A 21,757-nucleotide genomic window follows, 5' to 3' on the forward strand; every position below is an offset into this window, starting at 1 on the left:
CTAGTGCCTGCTCTCCATGTCAGGCCCAGCTGTTACTACAAACTACTTGGAGCGTTTACAAGCTCTGTAGTGAACCTTGCTGTTCTTACATGGGTTGAACTACACTGCAAACACAAGTACACTACAATTATCAGCTCTTATCTATTTTAGGAAAAAAACACATTATAACATATATATATATATTTTATCTGAACAAAGAACATTTTCTCTATTCAGTAGAAACAGTAAGGGTATGTTTAACAGCTATACACCATACACACACCAAACAACACCCTAGGGGTTAATTATTACGATTTACTGAAGCTCTTTCCTCATGGGAAATTCATGTTATTATTTACCAATTTCTTAGTTTCACTTTTCCCCAGTGACCAACATCACCACAATTAAATTTAAGTTCATTATAAATTCATTACATATATGTCATGACTGTACACTTCCTGTAAATAAAGGTACCAAACTGTACTCCTCTTTGTCACCAGCACGTTCCCGTGCATGGTTTCCTTTTTTGGATCTTTGGTATCCACCTTAAGATGCTTAAAAAATTAATAGGTAAATAAATATAAATAAATAAATTGTGCACATAATTGGACAGAAAGACCATTAAGGTAATTAAAGCTTCACCTTAAAATTAATTAAAGGTCCCCAACCTGCACTGCACAGGTGAAATATAAATACTAAAGGTACAGTAAAATATTTTGACAATACCTTTGATTATATAAATCCAGCAACTAATTACATTTTTGATGAGGTATGATTATTTCTTTAAATCAACTTAGTGTACATTTTACATTTAATTCATTAGCATTGTTTTATGATTATCATTAATATTATTAACAGTATTATTGAACTCTTATATTTTCTCTCCTGAATGGGATTCTTTTGAAATCATCATGAGCGTTACATAAACAGTAGTTACCCAGTTCTCTATCTGAGGCCACTCTCATGCGCCGTCCCAAACCGGACACTACTACACTAAACACCGTGGCACAACGACACGCCACCAGTCGCTCCACCGGGCTGCGTCCTATTTAGTACTGTAGTGCGCGGTTTGGGATGGAGCCTCTCTTGGTTTCTGTGGCCAGTCCACCCCTCCCCCACTCTGTGTGACGATCCCAGACTCCTATCTGCCCCCCCCCCCCGTCCTCCCTTCCCTCCACAAACCCTGGGAAGCTTTATGAATCACACAGGGAGGGAAAGAGCAGGCCACTTCCCTAGCCGTGGTCAGGTTTAGCTACGAAATAAACAATCGTGAGAAAAAGTCAATCATACGCACAAGTTAATGTTGTGCACCATTCTAACACTGTGCTTAACGCACTACTGGTATTGTGAGTTGCTAGATCTTGTGCAATTCCCTGTTTATAGCCTTGGAGTTCACCCAAATCTGTTATCCAAAGGTTTAAATAAACGCGTGCAAAAATGCATGAGTGTGATTGTGTATCACTAATTAAAGTTAAAAAAAAAAAACGTTTTTAATGTCTATTCGTGTCTTTTGCACCCTTGCTGAAATTTTAGCGCAGGCGGCGACGTTAACCAAAGTAACAAAAACCCTATCTCAAGCCCCTTTACACAGCCTCACTGGATGGAGCACACCGCGGGCGTCATGAAAAAGAGGCGGGGTTTAACCGAAGAAAATCTGTCTTATTGGATATTTTAGCCGTCCGTTACTTCTCTTCGTTCTAGGATAGGCTAATCGCTTTCGGGTTTATCTCTCCATCGCGTGCTGCTCCTGTAGCATCACGGCTTATTATCCTACCATCTACGTCCGCCCGGATATATAGTTCGCACTGGTATTTTTTTCCTACTTTACTCTAAGTGTTCAGTGTTTTTTGCGCTGTATGCACGACTTAAAACGCTCAATTCGCGCTTCCTGTCCGGTATATTTCAGTATCGCTTTTTTTCGAAACAAGCGACACTATTGTTTTCTCCTCTGGGCATTTTGAAACTGGACACCGCTGGCGCTGAGGCCCCCTCTTTTCCATGCGGAGGAATACGTTGTTGCTGCTGACAATGTGGATGGAGGAGCTTTAAGATGTCTACTAGAAGAATGAATCCATCTCAATTGTAGCAACAACAACAATAATAATAATAAAAGGGGGGGAAGTCGTGTGGCTGGCTGACAGCGAGCGAGCGGCGGTTTGGATCCCGACCGGGTTACTTTGTACACTTTGTATTCACGACGCGGATTGCTTCACCGAAGGATGAAGTGCAAATAAGAGACGGGTTTATGGTGATCCAACGCTTCTCATGCGCCGAGCTTGAAAGCGTGCTCAAGTTCTTTTTCCTCCTTCAGGGTTTCTTTGTAACCACTGGATGTGAAGCATCTCCGAAAGAGAGGTAGCGTGCTGCATTTTACTCTCATTTGTCGAGTGCGAGCGTGTGTGTGTGTGTTAGTCATGAAGTCACTTATTGTTGTGTTGAACTTCCATTTCCTCTCTAATGGCTCTGTTAGTGATGATACAGTGTGAACAGAGAGCCTATGGGGGGGAAAACCGAGCTGAAAGTTTTGTGTCTGATGTAATGCGACTCCGAATCAAACTGTTAGTTTTTAGGGGTGAACTTTGTTTAACTCGCACCCGACTTGCTGAACTGGGGCTGTGCATGCAAATCATTAGTTAGCGTTTTCAGCATGCTTAATTTGTCGAGTAAACCAAGTTCAATTGGGCTGAACGCTCTCTCTCTCTCACTCCCTGTGCTCACAAACACTTTTCAAACAGCAGTGGTGAAATTACTCGGGCTGTAGACGCACGTTTGGCAGGAAATTCCTCATGTGCCCCCCACCCCCACTAGAACAGCCCGAGTAATTTAACCACCAGTCCTCTTTCTCTCTCTCTCTCTCTCTCTCTCTCTCTCTGTACTCCCTCTCACTCCATCAGAGACAGTTCTTCCAGCAAAAGTTCACATTTTCCATTGAGTTAAACCTTATAAACTTTGGTGTGAATTACACAAAACAAAGCCAACCTGGATTGTTACACCTCATTCAGTTATTATTACTACTACTACTCCTAATAAATGTTAAATAATCAGTTTCTCTGAGTGTTGACAATTTCACAATGTCCTGGAATATCCGGGATGTCGTGCTGAAACAGGACAAAATTTTGCCTCGGTTATGTTGGAAATGGTGTCTTAATGATGAGCTTATTATCTGTTATAAATGTTTGTATTTTTATTAAAAAAAAAATAGTCTGGGAAATGTTACTAGTTAAAAAAAAATTATCTTCGCAATAACACATGCCTCTTGTATGGGACACAAGTTTTATAATCCGACTTTGTTGTTGTTGTTTTTTCATGTCTTCTCTGTCGGCTTGTTTTTTCCTCCCTAATCCTCCTCACTTACCAGCCATAGGTAGGTTTTTGAGCCGTGTCCCAAATCTCCTTCTACATAATAGACACGCGACCACAGGTTGCACACTAAAGCCCTCAGCACCATGTCAACACAATGCACCACAACAGGTTGTACATCCTGCTAATGTGTGCTGGAGAGTACAACAGAAATGGTTGCATACTACCATGCCATGTAGTGTATCGTGTACAGGTTATTGTGTGTGGTTTTAATTTTCTGATGTGTAAATAAAAGACAATAGAGGAATTGAAACCTAAATTTAAGAAGACCTTAAATTCTCAAGCTTGACTGTCAGGAGGAATTTAATTTAATTTTATTTTTTTTGGTTGTTTTCTTGGGGTTTTCTTTGATTCTTTCTTTTTGGGAGGGGGGGATTAGTCTAGTGCAGTTTCAGAAAAAAGGTGGAACATTTGTATGTTGAAACAGTGATTAATTCCTGTTTCTTGTTTAAAAAAAAAAAAAAACAGAATTAAAGTAAACATAGAAGAGTTACAGAAGGCCTTGTTTGAACATTAAGGAAATACCAGAGTGGAGAAAACACTGAAACCTAAGTGGTCATTTGAAAGACTTCTCTTGGTTGGTGTAACTTTATTATGCCTTGACTGCTCATTGTGGAACAGAAGCAACACAGACATTATAAATCAAATATGTACTTGAGTGTTTCTTCAGAATATCGCTGTTTATGTTGACCCTGGGCACAATTTAAATGTTAAATTATTAACTTGGTACAACTTAGTTTTTATTCCAACACATGGCCAAAGTTGTCATTCTGAAGATGAGATTGCATCAGGGTGGGGCAAGAATGTTCTGGACTTCTTGTGTGCGTTAATTTCTTATGTTAATAGTTACATTAAATATCCTGCAAATTTATTTATTAGTTTTTTTTTTTTTTTGTCTAAGACACTTTTCTGGCCTCTTCCTGGGTTGACATGTTTGCATTACAGCAGCAGGAGTTTTTATTTTCGTTTCCCCCCATGTCAGTTTAAACTTTCTCTTGCAGGTCTCTTTAAAGACAGCGGGGCATGAACGAGCAGCAGGGCCACAGAATGGCGGTCGAAACAGATAAGGAACTCAGCGACCTCTTGGATTTTAGTGCGGTAAGAAAGAGTGAACATGTCTGTGTGGGGGTGGGGCCACTGGGGGATTGGGGGTTGAGACGATGTGGAGTTTAGCTTGGTTGAGGAAGCACTTGAGAAGTTCATTACCTGCTTGTGATCTTTTGTTGAAATGTGCAGCGATGTGTGAATGTGATCTGCATTTTGGAGTTTTAAAGGTTTCCATGCAAGTGAATTGTCCATGTAGTGTGTGTGTGGTAAGAAAGGAAGTGTCACATTGTGATGGATCCATTTATTTTACTTCTCAGTCCATGTCTACACTGATCACATTTTTGTACAGAGCATGCATCATAGGTCCACTTACCCAAAGAAATTGCAGCAAATGGTGCAAATATTCTGTCGATGCTGCTATAATTTTACGAGGCATCTGTGCATTATGAGAGGAATGCAACAAACACTTTTGTGTTATGTAATTGCCAAGCAACAGTTTGTCATTTCAAAGTCAGTTTAATTTCCCACTTCATAGTTAGAAAGATGAAATGATGCAGCTTAAACATTTTATATTTCATTAGAATTAGAAATAGTGTTTAGCTGTCAGTTGGTATGGAGCTGTTAAAAACTAATCACCACAAAAATCATTTCATTCTGTTTGTGTGTTTTTTAAAAATTATTATTATTATTTTCAGATTTATTGGTATTTAATTTAAATGTAGACATTTCAGGTACTGCCAGAATATGCCACAAGTTTTCTTAATGAACAGTGCCTAGTTTATTTCTGTAATTTCAATTAATCGAACCTGAGGTTTATTTTTTGTTGTTGCTTTTTAATTAGATTTATTTTTGGCTTTATTTCTACAAAAAATTGGTATTCATCAAATTATTTTAGTTCAGTTTTGTCATATTTTGCCTATTTTTCTTGATATTATAAGTTAAGAGATGTGTAATTAATACTTCATCCCCCATTGTTATCAGGAATTTTCTTATGTACCTCCTCTGTACAGTTCAGTAGGAAAGTTTGTACAAAGAGAAGAGCTGTCCCCTTTGATCACCTTAAACCCTGCTATATTGACATGATGACTTAAAATAATTAATTCCCCTAAACAATGTCCAAAATCCTAAGGTAATGTAAAACTTGTAAGCCTGTAATTTTGTGCTGTGTAGGGCTGATGCGAAAAAAAAAAAAATTTGTAGTAGGGAGACAAAAGTTTAAGGATGCCATGACTAGGTCGGCGTGTTGCTGTTTTCAGAAATTTGGATTTTAGTTGACTTGCTTAAAGGTGCTATGTCTATGATCACAGAGTGAAGCTTATGAAATAAATACATGTGGAGCTCTGCTGGAGTCTGTTTAAATTCTGGTGTAGAAGTTACCTATTCTTTAAAACCATTTTTCACCAGAGATTTTAACTGGTGTGTTAAAAGTGTAAAATTGCTATTCTTTTACTAATTTAATATTTGTTTGACATGTATGAAAATACAAGTTGAGTGTAAAGAGATGGGTGTTTAGACCCTTAAAATTATGTGGTTTTCTTATATAATAGTGTTGATCATAGACGAAGGCCGTGACAGTGATTTCCATACATTTATTCTAATGGTAGCTTAAAACCATGATATTACCTCATTATAACTATAGTTAAAAATAGTAAAACTTGTAATACATCACAATCAGCATTTATTGTTTTGTTTGCAGTGAAGATTGTTCTACTACATGGCTGGTTTCTTGATTAGGTTTTTTTTTTGGATTGAGCTATGTTTAGTCCTTAGTGCATTACCGCTTTATTCTCATGTTTTTTTTTTATGTTGCGCCTTTACTCTAGATGTTTGCGCCCCCTGTGGCCAATGGGAAGACTCGACCAACCACGCTTGCCAGCAGTCAGTTTGGTGGCTCGGGTAAGTTTCTCTTATTTCTAGTGTGAATAAATTCACTTTCTGGTATACTGTTACTGGAGCCTCGTTCCTTTGACACATTCATGCTTTGATCTGCTGATCTCCAAAATAACACAACGTTAAAATGTCAAGTTCAAATTACTTGATTTTTGTTTGCCCAACTTTACTTTCCAGATTCTGTGTTAATTCTTGACATACGGCAATGTATTATGTCATTCAGCCCCTTTACAGCTTTGATAATAGCCTGAGGTGTCCTTGCATTTCACTTAGATTTTTTTTTCTCAGACCTGTGTTCTTCTCTCCCCATCGACACACCAAATATCTCACTCAATGAGAACAATCTGAGAACAAAGGGTTAAATAGAGGTCTCTAAACGATTCCCCCACCTCACAGCATAAAACACTCCTCCCCCTGAACAACAGAGCACTTTCTCCCCCGTTGACATGCAGGAAACGGCTCTGCACTGAAACAAAGCTTCATCCATGCCCCCTACCATCTCAAGAGCTCCACAGCAGCCCAGCATGAAGATTGCGAAGAACATGCTGAGCAAGATCAGTGACATCTTTCTCAGTTTTGCACAGCTATCGTATAAAAATTAGAAAATTAATTCTCTAGTCCATGAACCGGTCAGTAATCTGTTGAAGTAACTTAGCCATACAAATTTGTCCAGACTCGACAAGTTGACTTTTGGCAACCTGGGACTTAGCAGGCTTGGAGTGCTGTTTTTGGGACACTTTTGTTTTTATGTCCAAGTAGACATCTGATCTTTAATCAGCCATTGTTTGATGAGATGTTTGACTTAATTTTAATTCATTGAGCTTAGCAGGAGAGGATATAACATATCTTTGTAGAAATACTCAGTAGGGCTTTTTGAACTAACACTCAAGTGTAACATGTACAACTGCAATAATTTAACCATCCTGAATGAAGCAAAGGCTATTCGTGCTGTGTCTGTTTCTAAAGACAAAAGTGCTCAGAAGGGTGCTAATTGCATTAAATCCCTGCTTAACACCCCCAACACTCAGCTCACTTTCCTGGTGTGTATCTAGACACCCGTGTTTACCAGAGAGATCTTCCCAAGTGGGCTCCTGCGGCCGTCCTTTCACTCACCTCCACAGCTGCCTGTCTCGTCAGCCAGTATTCTAACAGGACACAGCCCATTTCCCTCCTGCTCACACCTTTCCAGCCTAACACACGCTTAACTTAAATCAAAGCCTCAACTGTTCTGCGTGGATGGTTTTGCATTTAGAGTATGATTAATGTTAAGAATCCTCTGCCTTATAATCTGGGATTTAATATATCTTGATTGCTTGGGTAGAATATTTTGGCCCAAAGTGTTGTCAGTGGTGTGTGTGTGTGTGTTGCTCTGATTGTAACTCCCTCCACAAGCTGTTACCAAACCTATTAAGATAACCAGGAAGGATGTGAACCTATTTACAGCTTATTGAAACTGGAACTGAAAACGACTGCACTTCATTTAAATTCATTCATTTAAAGTCTGTATTGCAGGAGTGTGAAAACTGCAAGCATCGTGAAGTACACGGTACCAACACAGGTTTTGAAACTTCATTGGAGGTCTATAGAGCTGTCAAGGAGATGTTGTAGATGCATGTGAAGGCTTAAATCAAAACCCTGCAATGATCAGCCCACATGTAGCACCTCTCACTACCTCTGAATGGCTTATCCTATTTTCATGTTGCCACCTTAAACTATTTTATACCCTGTATTCTTCCATATGGCCGGTTGGTGCCCACTTCATTTGCCATGCCGCCTGCGTAGGCTTCATAGATCACGTCTGTCAGCGTGGATGTCGCTATTTGCACTGCTTTGTTAGCTTCATCACTCATGCTCAGCCTTCAGCCGCTGCGATCGCCGAAGCCCCCTCTTCCCTCAAAAGGGGAATATGAATATTCATAGAGTGACTGCATTAATATGCACAATTATGCAAATCAGCACGCAATTAAGCCGTGTGTCTCCGGAGAGCTTAGCGAGCATTAAGGCATAAAACAGGGAGAGAAAGGAGAGTGTTAGATGAAAATTAGGTTCTGTATGCTTTCATAAATTCTTTCATAGTGGTTTTGAAAACAGATGCTGTATATGTCGTCTTCTATATGAAGCAGGTTGCAGTTGTACAACCCACGCCCCCAACCCCAAAAAAAATGCATAGCTGTTAACATGCACAAAATGCCTTCTTTATTCTTTTCATTATGTTGCTTTGATCTGTTGTTCTTCTTTCCCTATTTTACCCGCTCATCGTCTATACCGCTTAATCCTGTATACAGGGTCAAGGGGGGCCTGGAGCCTATCCCAGGAATCTTATGGCACGGGTTGCCAATCCATCACAGTCCCCATTCTACATATTTTTTATTATAACGAGCTGCTAATGAATGAACAATCTCTACATAGTTCTGGATATTAATCCTTGCTGAATGACATTGGTTAGCTCATTAGGCCTGTGTGATTCCCCAGGATGAGATCCATAGCTTTAGCCTTTGAGGCAGCAGCTCCTGTAATCAGAGATTCACAAACCAAATGTCAATAAAAGCCCATGTGAATAAGCACAGAAGGAACTAAATGTTTTCCTCGACTTGAATCTGTTGAGCTTTTTCGTACCGTCTGTCACTAACTTTCCTCGCATCTTGTGTATCTCAGGATTAGATGATCGCAGCGGTTCTAGTCCCTGGGCTGCTGGGGAGCAGGGTAGCCCTTCATTTAACCATGGACGGGTATGTAAGAGACGGAGACATTTGTGTAAATTAAGGCATCCAATATGCTGTGATGTGCAGAAGGAAAAATTAGGAATTAACTTGTATATATTTTTTTAAATACAGAGTTACAGCGAGGGCTCTCACTACAGCGAGCATGATGGGCTGTCCTCCCCATTCCTCAACTCTGGGATTGCTGGTGGGTTTTCTTTTTTTAATTCTTTTTCTTTTGAGCGTCTTTGTGTCTTTCACTGTGTGTGTAAGTGTGTGTGTTCGTTTGTGAAGCAGAGGCAAAAATTCTCCCTTAAATTTGGAACAACAGTGCCTCTTTGTAACTGAGGCCCCTACTTTTGGGGGAGGGGCTGACTTGTAACTTTCATCCACTGATATTGGATTTTTTTTTTTTGCTGTTTTTAATCCAAAATCTAAGGCTTTATTTAATTTACTAATGTCATATAAAATATTATAACTTATTAATATAATTAAACAAATGATTAGCCGTGTGTCTTACCCGGTTCATTGCATGGCCATTAACAATGTACTTTTTTGCATACAGGAAAGAACGAAAGGGGACCTTATTCTTCATTCAGTGCCCAGGTAAGAAAAAAAAAAATAAAGTAGTGCTATTAGGAAAAAAAAACTCACTGACAACTGAGTGATTTCTCTGATCAGAACTTTGCTTTTACATGGTTGACCAAGAGCAGCGTAAATATTTCTTGGTGGTATGTTCTGTTCTGTCTGTGTAGCAAGGGTTCTTGCCTTCAGACATTGTGATGTCCAATGCTGATGGCATGTCTCCCTCAAGTCTAAAGTCTGGCTCTCAGTTTTACCCTGCATTCTCCAGCAATCCTCGGAGACGTCCACCAGAAGGGAACATCGGTAAGAAAACTTGCTAATGCAGCAAAACTGTAAACTGTCAGATATGTAGCCCGGTGTGAGACTCTGGCTGACAGCTTTGCAACCTTACTTCTCTTTTCAGACACTCAGCCCAAAAAGATTAGGAAGCCACCAGGTCTGCCATCTTCTGTAAGTACAAGCATAAGCGCTGCCTTCAGATACTCCCCCCACCCCCCTTAAGGTCTTGGAAAGCAAGTTCAGCATCAGTAGTTTTGTGACAGGACTCATGCACTTGCATTGTAACAAAGATTCGAAGTCCACAGTAAAAAATGCTTTATGGTGCTGTATGGCTACAGCCTTCTTGTCTTTGTGGGATCTTTGAATATGTGCACAAAATAGCAGGGCCGTCACACACCTGTGCTCCATAAGCTGTGAACATGCTTCAGCTAATTTGGGAAATGCCGAGGGGGGGGTAACACCACGTCCAGGTGACTGGGGAATGAGTGCTGTATTAATATTATAAAGTCCAAATCTTTCTAGGATTCCCAGCACTCATCTGCTTTGACGTATATGTTGGCCAAGATTAGTAAATACGACTTCTGCCAGAGACTGCTGGCACACCCGGGGTGGAAAACGTCCATGTTGTAAAGAAACATATTTAAACAAAGTCATTGCTATAGAAATACACATCCAACAGTTTTTGGACATGTTGCTCAAACAGGAAACGGTGGAAGGTCTGAGAGTTAAACTTGTAAAAAGATATTTGGCCAAGGATTTTCTTGATGCAACTTTACTAAGGGCCATATGTTTATAAGGCTTAAGCCTTTGATAATGTTTGCTAATAATGTTGCGCTTGCGGTGAATTCAAAGGGTAATTGTTTTGTCTTGGTCCGAAGCCAAATGAGCTTACCATGTGCCCTCCAGACGCTTGTAACACACACACACACACACACACACACACACCCTCCCCCACCCCTTACACTCGCCTCCCATCGACCCAAGTCTGACCACACACACCAGTGTCCTTCTCTCCGCACGCTGGCACCAGAAGTGAATCCCCCTTCTGTGCCCCTTTTATTTGTTCCATTCATTTTCTTCTCATTCTCTTTTTCACTAACATGTCTTCATTCAGATTAATAGCTAGTGATGATCCTGAGTTGTACCCCCTTTTTTTGTAGAGCTGCTTTTCTGCAGCAGTGTAATGCTCAATCTGCTAGGTAACTTCCTGTTGCCCCACACCCACTCTTCCAGCAAAATGGGCCACTCCGGTCGACTTTCCTACCCTAAATCATGCACTGACTTTCCAATGCTCTTACTAAATACATGGCTCTTTTTTGTTTTTTTTTTTTTTTTTTTTTTTGTTTTTGCAGTGAAGTCAAAGGTTTAATTAGTTTGGTTTGTGTTTGATGTCGGACTTAAACATTGTTTTCTAATAACTCCCAAGTACTATGAGTTTTTTGGGCAAAGGCTGCATCTCATTTTGTCTTTGCAGGTTTTGGTCTGTAGCTACCATGTGACCAGTCTATTTTTTTCCACTTTCCCCCCTCCTTCTGCAAGACCTCTCCCCTTGTCACTTCTCACTACCTCCCCCCCTTACTCCTGTCTTCTCCCTCCCTCTCTCTCCCTCTCTCTCTCTCTCTCCCTTCCTCCCTCTCTTCTCTTCAGCCCAGCTGCCTGTGGAGTTGGACAGGCTCCAGGAGCAGGCAGATGGCTCTGTAATTAGAAGTGCATCTCTCCGTTCCCTTCCCACTTCTCCCGGTTAAATCAAATTACAGGAAAAAGAGAAATATCAGTTTGCTGGATTTGACAATTCTCCACTGGGCTCCAAACTACTTTCCCCCGGTATTCTCGTGTGTACAGAGATTCATAGGAATCGTACATGACACAAGTATATAGTGGCCTGTTATGTAGGAGTGTGTGATATGTGGCAGCATGTGGTTGTTTGTGTGAGGTGTACTCAAGAAATACAGATCAGCATCTTGAGCCGGAAAATTAGTCTGAAAATGTCTTTCTCCAAACTGCCGGAGCTTTTGGGTTCTGCTACATTAATTCATGATCCTTTTATTTGTTATTTCGGCGTATTCAATCTGGTCAATTGAGGGGAAAAATATACCTCTTTAAATCGGTGCTATAGACACAGAGAATGCTTTTGCTTGATCCTGTGGAGCAGTACATCCCGAGGGTGCTTGACTTGATCTGGATAAGGCTTTTAGAGATGCCCTTTAGTATGTGCCCACCCTCGCCTGCTTTTGGCTCATGGGAGAGAGCAAGAGGATGCACAGACTGTGCCGCGACATGGCTGTGGCACCTTTCCCAGCATGCTGTGTTCCCAGTCCCTGTCACTTCATTTGAGGGAGCACTGTGGAAACACTTGCACACGTCATTTGCCCAGTATATAAATTAATAAAGAAAATAAACAGATTTGAGAGCACTCGACAAACTCTTTGGGCCCTTCTTCAGTTCTCTGGAGTGCTGAATAGCTGAAGCATGCACAGCTGTGCAGATATTGCTGTTTAGGTCATTATTCGATTGTTCCCTTAAGCACAGATGCAGTTTTGTTGCTTCAGTATGTGGTTTTATTTTCGGCCAGGTGTATGCCTCCACGTCCGGTGACGAGTATCCACGAGACGGCGCTGGATATCCAGGCTCCAAATCGGGTGCTGTATACCCCGGATCTTTCTACATGCAAGGTGTGTCAATTTTAACAACCTGGACTGGATTGTTGAAGGCTTAATGCATTATAACGTTTCAAGAAAATATTTAAAATCAATAAAAAAAATTTAAGCGATTATCTGCTGCTTGTTTAATGTAGTTGCGTAATAAAAAGGATATTTTTACTTTTTTTTTTTTTTTTTTTTTTTTAATTAGAGGGTCTGCACCCTTCCTCTGACCCCTGGGCATCTTCCGGGCCTCTGGGCCAGTCAGGCTTTTCCGCCATGCTGGGAAACTCGCCCCACATCAGCCAGCCAGGCTCCTTCACTGCCATCAATCCACAGGACAGGATGGTGAGCCCTCACTGGTCCATTACCCTGCTCAGCCTGAGCCATTAAAGCGAGCGATTTTGTTTTATGCTTTTGTTCTCTGTGATTGCTGGCTGAATTAACTCTGCTCTTTAAGTTCTGCTGTCATGAGCATTTGCATGTTCCAAGAGAATTTGGATAATACATACTAGTTAAACCATCAATAATTCTAGAAAACAGCCTCTTTTCCAGTATGGTACTTTTTGTTTCTTCTTTTTTTTTTTTTTCTACGCATTACATTATGTTTGACCCTGTGGTGTTATAGATGAACAAGCTGAGTGACCCCGTATAATAAACGTGATGCAATCATGTTGTTTCAGAAGCGCCAGCCGCTGCCTCTCTCACCACAAAACTACCCTCTTCATGGCGCTGACGTCAATGGCTTCCATTCAGGCTCTGGAGCCTACAACCACACGTCGTCCATTAACGGCGCAGACAGCATTATGGGTGTGAAATCATTCATACATCTTGGGTTTAAGTCACACATTTTACTGTATTTTTGACCTGCCTTAAGATTCTTATTTGACATGATGCTGTCATGCAGGAGTATGACTATTTGAGTCTCGGTTTATTAAAGACCAGAGGATGGCATTTAAATTGATGCTTTTGAACGATGGAGATGAAATAAATGGTTTATTTTTATTGCCCTAGACACCTGTCAAATATGCCGTTCATCTCGAACATTAGCTAGGTTGGTAGATTCTGTAGCTAAAATGTTTTTAAATCTTCCTTTGAGCTCGAACTTTCTATATATCAATCCATCCAGTTGGCATGTAGATAGCTTTGTTCCTAAGAGCTGACTGTAAATTAATCACAAACTAAAAGTCTGTTTGGTGAGGGGAAAAAAAAAAAAAAAAGTGAATTAAGCATTGTTAATGAACTAATATCAGTGATTATAATACGAACTATTCCACTTTTACATCAAGGCAGACTTTAAAATTTCTGTTTTTCAGAGAGTAGTAATTCTTTTTCCCCCCTTTACTTCCTTCTCTTACAGTCAGTAGAAGTTCAGCTACAGGCAGCTCAGGTGATGAGATTGGAAAGGCCCTAGCCTCGGTGAGTGTGTGGACTTGTTACTTTTTGCCCATCATGCTGTGTTTAAAACTGATTGGGTTTACTGCTAGAGTGTTTAAAGTATACTTGCTGTGTTGGCGACTGCTGGAGATGCTTGTTGCTCATGCTCGTTTTTTACCTATACAACTGGATATCATATTTGTGGCTTAATGACAATAACTGGGGACTCTCACAATAATTTATTTATCACAGATCTACCCTTCAGACCACAACAGCAACAATTTCCCCTCCACACCCTCTACGCCAGTCGGTTCGCCCCAGGGCATTGCAGGTATGTCATACGCAGTGTTTTAGTAAATTCTGCCTGTATTAGAGCTGCATACCAGGAGCTCTTTAATTTTTTTTTTATAACATTTTTAAAGTAAATCCAGAATCTTGTTTTAGTACATGTGTAAAACTGTAAAGTAATGTTTGTTTGAGGAAAGGCTGATATTAGAACAGATCCCAGCTGTGGAGTTTGTGACCACGTGCTTGGACTGTAAATGAGCTTCCATTATCAAATATGTACTAGGAGCGCCCTCTGCTGTTCTGATGTGGTACCACAAAAATTTTCTTACATATTTCTTGTTTGATTGATGTTGACGTTTTAATTGGCAGGTGCTTCTCAGTGGCCAAGATCTGCTAGCCAGACAGCCCTTTCACCTAGCTATGAAGGTGGACTACATACACTTGTAAGTATTAACAACATTTCTTAAGGCTAACAATGTGTTAAGCTGCAAATAGTCACAAACATTGTATATATTTTATTTTGTTCAGTGTTATTGCTGTGCTCATCTTCTGCTTTATTTTAGCAGAATAAAATGGAGGATCATCTAGAGGAGGCCATCCATGTGTTGCGCAGTCATGCAGTGGGTCAAGGCCCAGGTTCAGGCCTTGGTGGCGCACACTCGGAGGTTCACAGTCTGCTGAGTGCTGTATCCTCTTCTGTTCATAATGGAGCCCTGGGAAGCCTTGCCCAGGGCTTCCCTGGTGCTGGGATGGCTTTGGCCAACAGACATCCCACTATGGTGAGTTCACCAATTACCATTCAAAAAGGAGTTCATCTCTAAAGTAGGGTTTTGTGCAATTAACACTAAGTTTTGAAAAACTTATTCCAAATGTCAGGGGAGTTTAGAAAAAGTATTAACTCATTGCTATAATTTCAATAATTCTCCAATAGGGACTTAAAAGTCAGTCTCCTAAAGACAGGTTCTTGTTTCATGTTACAAGTATTATTACAAGACATCTCAGTGACAGTCTAGCTTGATAAATATTTGTGATAACCGAAATATTGGCTGGTATATTGTAACTGTTAGGACCATTAGGGTTCCTTGAAGAATAGTCTGTGGCTTCATAACCCACCATTATGAACATGTTTATTATTGAGTTCTTAGATCTTTTACTGTTTGCATTTAACAGAACCTCAATTCTTTTTAATGACAATTTTATTAAAAGTGCACTGTGTGAGTGGAAATGATAGAAAGCACTGTCTTTCATAAATAGCTAAAATATTATTGAACTAATTTAAGTAATATTCATGAAATAAGGCAGTCAAAGGATTTTGTGGTATCTTTCAAATTTTTTTTTAAACAACCTGCTCATTGGATGGGCAACTTTCCCAAACAAGCTTTGTCACGGAGTATGAAGATGACAAATGGCACTTACAAATGCATGCATTTAGTAACTTTTCTCTGCATTGACCTGTTTGTCAGGGTGGAAGTCACCATGAGGACCCTGCGTGCCTCCCTCCCAACAGCAGCCTATTACCAACATCCCATGCCTCAGGCACACCGCAGCCTGCTGGAGCACCAGAGGGTTTCACTAGTCAGTATCAACCAGATCTATCTAGAACCAAGTGACCTTCAAACGTGAAATGAGATTTATGGTGGTTGTTTGCGTTTTAATGCTCGTTCTCTGACTACAGATTTGCCAGGAGGCGTAGCTATACACTCCTCAAACAGTGCCGATATTAAAAGGGAAGATAAAGAAGATGATGAGAACTCGTCCATTGCAGATAAGTCTGAAGAAGAAAAGAAGGATTCCAAAGCATCTCGCAACAGAACAAGGTACGGGCTCCCTTCTGTGATGTTCCAATATTAAAGATATATAATGAATGAAATATTGGGTATGTGTTCCAAATCTTGCATGACTGGAAACGGGGTGGTTTAAATCACATGTTAAACCTCCAGCGAACTATGTCTAATGTTATATTTGTGTGTTAATGTGTTCATGCTCTTGAACAAAGGGCCAAGTCTGTTTTTAAAGTGTCGGGGCTTATCCCAGGCACCCTGCTCCCTCTCATGGTCTTCTCCTTCCCCTTCCCAACTCTCACATTGTTTTCAGAAAGGAGGCATTTTCCCTCCAGATCCATTCAAGTGTTTCAGACCAGGGAGATGAGTAAGTCTGTCTCCCACCATAAAATGCACTGCTGAAAAGCCTCAAAATCAAACAGTCATCATTGTATATCTTGCTATACATCTTTTTCATGTATCAAACATTTGTACACGATTCATAGTAAACCCATTCAGACATATCTGACAATTAACCAATGGTGAATAATTTATTCCGTTGCTGTGTGTCAGCTGTTGTATGATTAAACAAACAGTCGTTATTTTTAATAGTAGTCAGTGATACCCATTATTGCAGAAGTATATACAGAATCAGATATTTGTAGAATCAGTTAAGGTACAGTGCAGTGCAATCTTTCTCTTTGTTGGACAAAGTTTTAAAAGTGGTATGAATGCATATATTTTAATGCAGGTTTTGTTATATACGGAACTATTTATGCACACAAAGCACTACTAAGCAAAACCTAGTCTTTAGAATAAAATCTTATAGATTTAAATGTTTTTTTTTTTATTATTATTATTTTTAAAAATAAATGAATAAAGACTGCTGTGGTTATAAAACGAACAAACTTTTTTTTTTAACTTTGGCTTCTCCTCCCCCTATAGTAAAGATGATGACGAGGATGATGAAGATTTGCCAGCTGAGGTAAAGATAGAACGGGAGAAAGAGCGACGTGTAGCCAACAATGCGCGTGAGAGATTGCGTGTGCGAGACATCAACGAGGCCTTTAAAGAGCTGGGCCGCATGTGTCAACTGCACCTAAGCACAGACAAGCCACAGACCAAACTGCTTATCCTTCACCAAGCAGTCAACGTCATCCTCAATCTGGAGCAACAAGTCCGGGGTCAGTGCAGTAAAACAAAATTCTAAACATAAATAAATTGAATGATTAATACTTGCAAATGCTTGTCCTTTGTTATCCATGAGCTCGTGTGTGTGTGTGTGTGTGTGTGTGTGTGTGTGTGTGTACAGTGGTGTTCTACACCACAACTCTGACGCAGCAAGAGCAGCAGCGGGAAACAATGTGGTTGGTTGTATACTCTTTAGGAGACTTAATGAATTGGGTTTTCCTGCCTGAGATGTGTAGAAAAACAAGAATCAAGTCCTTTAATGTCGCCCAAACGTCACTTGGAGATTTATTGCTTTAGATTATTATTGCAAACTAGAAAATGCTGTGTAATGGGTCATTGATCTGTTACTGATTTGTGGTTTGTAAATTAAAGAAGTAGGCTTATTCGGAGTGTTTGAGATCTGTAAGAACATTGTTTGAATGCATTCTGGCATACTGTAGACTAATGTTACAATCACAGTTAACAACAAAGCCCTTATATTGATTGTATTTTTCTCATCCATTTCCCTCATGTGTGTACCTTTCTTTTTATTGTCTTTCAGAGCGCAATCTAAATCCGAAGGCAGCATGCCTAAAACGGCGGGAGGAAGAAAAGGTGTCCGGAGTGGTGGGTGACTCTCCAATGCAGTTGCCTGGATCTCATCCTGCTCTTGGAGGAGATGGACACAGTTCTGTCGGGCATATATGATGGTAGGTCTATAGAGATTTAAGCTAATTCTTGAACAGATTATTTTAGTAACATTACAAATTCTACATTATCTTTACATTCAAAGTACACTGCCTGGCTAGAAAATGAATATCGGACACTATTGCATGCAATGTTACAACATTTATTTTTGTCCAAGGTCGCATTTATTTCTCTCCAAGTACTGGTGATGGGAGTGTCGGACTGCTGTGTAAAGCCTTCCCTAGAACATCCCAAAGATTCTTAATGGGGTTAATGTCTGGACTCACGTCTGGCCAATCCATGTGTCAAAATTATGTCTCATGCTTCCTGAACCAATTTTTCACAATTGGAGCCTTGGAATATGTCCGTGCCATCAGGGAAGGGCAAAAAAAAAATTTTTGACGGAAAAAAAACCTGGTTAATTAATGTATTTAGTTCCTCAGCCGACCTCATTTTTTGGGCACACAATGTTGCTGAACCTAGACCTGACCAACAGAAGCATGCCCATATCCACTGCCTAGACAGGGTTATGTGGTAGGCATTACTTTATTTGCCTCCCCCCTGATGTACTCATCGCTCTGGAACAGGGTAAATTTGGACTCATTAGACTACATGTTTCTTTTCCAGTGATCCAGTCGATGCTTTCCCTTGAAAATTTAAGCCTTTTTTTCCCGAATTAGCCTCACTGATGAGTGCTTTCCTTAAGGCTTCACAGCTGTTTAGTCCTAATCCTTTGAGTTTGCATCATATTATGCGAGTAGAAAAGCTTGTACTTTTACTATTAAGCATTACTGTAAAATAAAAATAAAATTTCTCAGTTGTTTAAGTGGTCTCCCATTATACTTTGGGATTTAGGATGCTTTTCCAACCACATTTCTTCCTCAAAGATGACGTTTCACATCTGACCTTCCAGATTTTAAAAATGCATTTTTCATTCCCAAATTTAGCAGTTTTTCTTGGTTGTGTGTTTTCTTTATTTTTTTATTTTTCTTTATTTATTTATTTTATTTGTGATGCCGGGCTAATAATTTGACCCTTATTAAAGAGTAACATCTTTTCCATGACCACTGGATGTGTTCTGACATAGATGTTTAAGAAATGAGAAGCTATTCACTGCATCAGTGTTAAAGTTGTTTTCAGCTGAATCATATTAATTACTGCAGTAATTATCCAAATCCAGGTGTTTATTTATTTACTTGTTTTGCCCAGCAGTGTATATTTCTATTTTCTTGTCTAATCCAATGTGAAAATGACTTGTTTTGCAGATCTTAGGCTCATGGAAGAAGTGGCCTTTTTATCTCTTCCTTCATCCTCTTCGAATTCTGTGTGCGTGTGTGCGTTTTCACACATGTTGACTTGGAAAGTGTATCGTCCATGAAATGTAAGAGGTGCATCTTCACACGTCCAGAAACACAAATGTACGGCCAAACTGACAACCCATTTTGCTGCACTCCTGATTGTGATGACCAGCGTAAATGTGAAGAACTCTGTATTTAATTTTCCTTTTTTTTTTTTAAGTTTCTTTTTTTTTTTTTTATAATAATGTTTTTCTGTTTCTATGAACTGATGGAACACAGGGATAGATATGTTATATCTACTGTGGACAGTTTACCCCACAGCTGAGAGTAGGAGGGGAAAAATCTTGCAAAATTCAAAATTAAATCAAGGATTCGTGCCTAAATAATTGTTACTTTTTTATATGTGACACTGAAGCAAATTGCTTACTCGTGTGGAACAAATCTGTTTGGGAGTTGCTTGTAAATGAGCAATGTTTTTATGTAGCTTGGCATTCCCTGCTTAAAGGTACAGTCTTACATATGTTGTGTAACCAAACCCATGTGAAGTGGGAGAGAACCTGTGGTGCTTTTGGGGAATTTCATATCCCAACATGCCCTAGTTCCTCCAGACTTGGGTCTATATTTAAAAGGAGAAAACTCGCAGACCAGCTAAAATCACCACTCTTATGAAACTAATGGTTTCAGTCAGTGCTGAGATTTTTCATTTTTGAATAACACTTTAGTTTTTTTTTTAAACATCAGACTGTGTTCACTCGCTGTTCTGCCAGTCAGAGCAAACGCAGAGCTCATGAGAGCACTCAAGGCCATGTGTCCATGTTAACTTAAGGCACCAGTTGGAAGTATGTGGTAGGTTTTTTAAAGCAAATTCACCAGCGTGTGGCGTCATCCTCAGCATTCCTGCTTGTTTTCAATTATCTTGTCTTCTGTATAAACCCAGAGTGAAGCCCTCATACCCAGCAGTGTGAGCATTACATTAGCTCAGTAAGTCTGGTCCAGCTGAAGATACTCTGACTTGCAGAGAGTAAAACTCCAGCACATCTCTCATTGTTCTCGTGTCTTTCCTAACACACTGGTTCAGAGCATTTTCTAAATAAAATTAAAATAAAAGAGGCATACTTGCTCTAGAAGACTGTTGTTGCCAAAACACTGAAACCTCATTATGTCCACCTCATACATGCATAAAGGATATTAATTTAACTTGAGCAAAATGTAAGAACGTATATATAAAATATATATTTTGTTAGTATATACATTGTAGATTTATAAATTTAAAAAAAATCACTATTAAATTGAAGCGTAGAATTCTATATTGTTCAAGTGAGAGAGCAGGGCATGGTATGATTAAATGACTGGAGAAGTTCATTACCAGTTCGGCCCCAAATTATTTGCCTGATGTCCACTTTTGGTCTTTTCTGTTCAGCTGTGTCCCACTGACCTAGAACAGCATCTGTAAGTGTAAAAGTTACTGTATATGTTTAGGCTTCATTTAGCTCTGACACAGACACAGGAAAATGATTGGATTGAGTTTGAGAGATCATGGAAGCCTGTTGTATCAAAACATTGTTACTGATGGATGAAAATCTTTCCATTTATTAGGGAAGTTATTTTGCTAAGGAAAGGTAATTACAATTTCCTTTACAATATATATTTTTTTTTATATAAAATGAAATCTAGTTATTAAGCAACTATTGCCCAGCTTTCATCTCAGTTTTGAACGCATTATGCAACTGGTTTTGAATGTGCACTCAAATATAGATTATACTCCTCATTTGCTGTATGTCCGAATACTGCCACTTCAGTTCTGTTATTTCATTTGACAGTATATAATTTATCCATTTTTGATTAAAGGAAAAAAAAAAATCTTTACCTTGTGTGATCACATGGATGATGTAATGTATGAAAGATAATACAGTGTTAATTCTTAACCCGTCTACAGTCTTTGTTGTGGACACCTGTTAGATACCGATATTTGCTTTCAAAAAGAGATTATAGGATTGCATATTGATTACTGAGGGTGGGATTCATAATTGACCTTTTGAATATTTTTAATGTGGCCTTCTCATTCTCAAGGCAGTCATATTTGGTGCCTTATTAGTGCCTAAATTTATTTTTCTTCTGAAATATTCTTCATTTATCTTTAATATGTTCTGAAGTGCTCAAAATAAGTGTATGACTGAAAAGTCTTGCGACTGACATTTCATTTTCAGGAAAAAACATTTACTGTTCCATGAAGTTATAAATTTCTGATTAGGTATGTGTGATTTGTCAGTAATCTGATGCTTGTGCTTAAACTCACTTTTTGTTTATTGTGTGACCATTTTTTTTTCTTTTCCCATTTCTTTCTGTTAGTGTCTTTTTCCAAGTACTTGTGATTTGGAAAGCATGTCAAACTGTGGGAGAAGGATCTTCCATTTTGAGGGAGACTGTTAGCAGTATTTTTCACCACCAGCCAAATTCATAAACATGTTAGAAATGCCTTATTAAAGGCCTCTAACAGTGAGAACCCAAATCAGCTTCTGGGTTGACAGTTGTCTGAATTTTATAAAATGACAAATGGGCTTATTTTGTCTAATTTTGCATGTCATCAACATTAGCTTAATGAAAACCATATTGTTTTTTTCCCTTCTTTTTATTTCTTTACTTTTTTTATTGTATGCTGGTTTAGTTACACAAGTATGACATTACAGTCTGGTGGAGAA

At 39.3% G+C, this 21,757-nt stretch overlaps 1 protein-coding gene across 2 annotated transcripts; it reads left to right on the forward strand.

Moving 5' to 3' along the window:
- Positions 1 to 1,771: 1,771 nt before the first annotated feature.
- tcf3b (transcription factor 3b) lies at positions 1,772 to 21,598 on the forward strand. 2 transcript variants are annotated; one of them, XM_053513026.1, is made up of 21 exons: positions 1,772 to 2,334; positions 4,341 to 4,437; positions 6,210 to 6,282; positions 8,932 to 9,005; positions 9,111 to 9,183; positions 9,541 to 9,581; positions 9,731 to 9,863; positions 9,964 to 10,010; positions 12,412 to 12,511; positions 12,690 to 12,826; positions 13,162 to 13,288; positions 13,839 to 13,897; positions 14,108 to 14,186; positions 14,513 to 14,586; positions 14,710 to 14,922; positions 15,607 to 15,718; positions 15,819 to 15,960; positions 16,238 to 16,291; positions 16,849 to 17,087; positions 17,636 to 17,783; positions 19,026 to 21,598. In XM_053513026.1, exons 2-20 carry the CDS (start codon positions 4,363 to 4,365, stop codon positions 17,779 to 17,781), a joined length of 1,998 nt encoding a protein of 665 aa, XP_053369001.1. In that variant the 5' UTR covers positions 1,772 to 2,334; positions 4,341 to 4,362; the 3' UTR covers positions 17,782 to 17,783; positions 19,026 to 21,598. The 2 variants fall into 2 exon arrangements, with proteins under 2 accessions (XP_053369001.1, XP_053369000.1); XM_053513025.1 differs by having other exon boundaries at positions 1,773 to 2,334; positions 14,707 to 14,922.
- The last annotated feature ends 159 nt before the right edge of the window (positions 21,599 to 21,757 follow it).

Source organism: Clarias gariepinus, chromosome 15 (assembly GCF_024256425.1).
Source record: "Clarias gariepinus isolate MV-2021 ecotype Netherlands chromosome 15, CGAR_prim_01v2, whole genome shotgun sequence".
Taxonomy (NCBI): domain Eukaryota; kingdom Metazoa; phylum Chordata; class Actinopteri; order Siluriformes; family Clariidae; genus Clarias; species Clarias gariepinus.

Coding starts and splice junctions, on each gene's coding strand:
- tcf3b (XM_053513025.1), top strand. CDS start 4,363: ATGAACGAGCAGCAGGGCCACAGAATGGCGGTCGAAACAGATAAGGAA. Junction 9,864..9,963: donor TCCACCAGAAGGGAACATCG/GTAAGAAAACTT, acceptor TTCTCTTTTCAG/ACACTCAGCCCAAAAAGATT. Junction 13,898..14,107: donor TTGGAAAGGCCCTAGCCTCG/GTGAGTGTGTGG, acceptor TATTTATCACAG/ATCTACCCTTCAGACCACAA.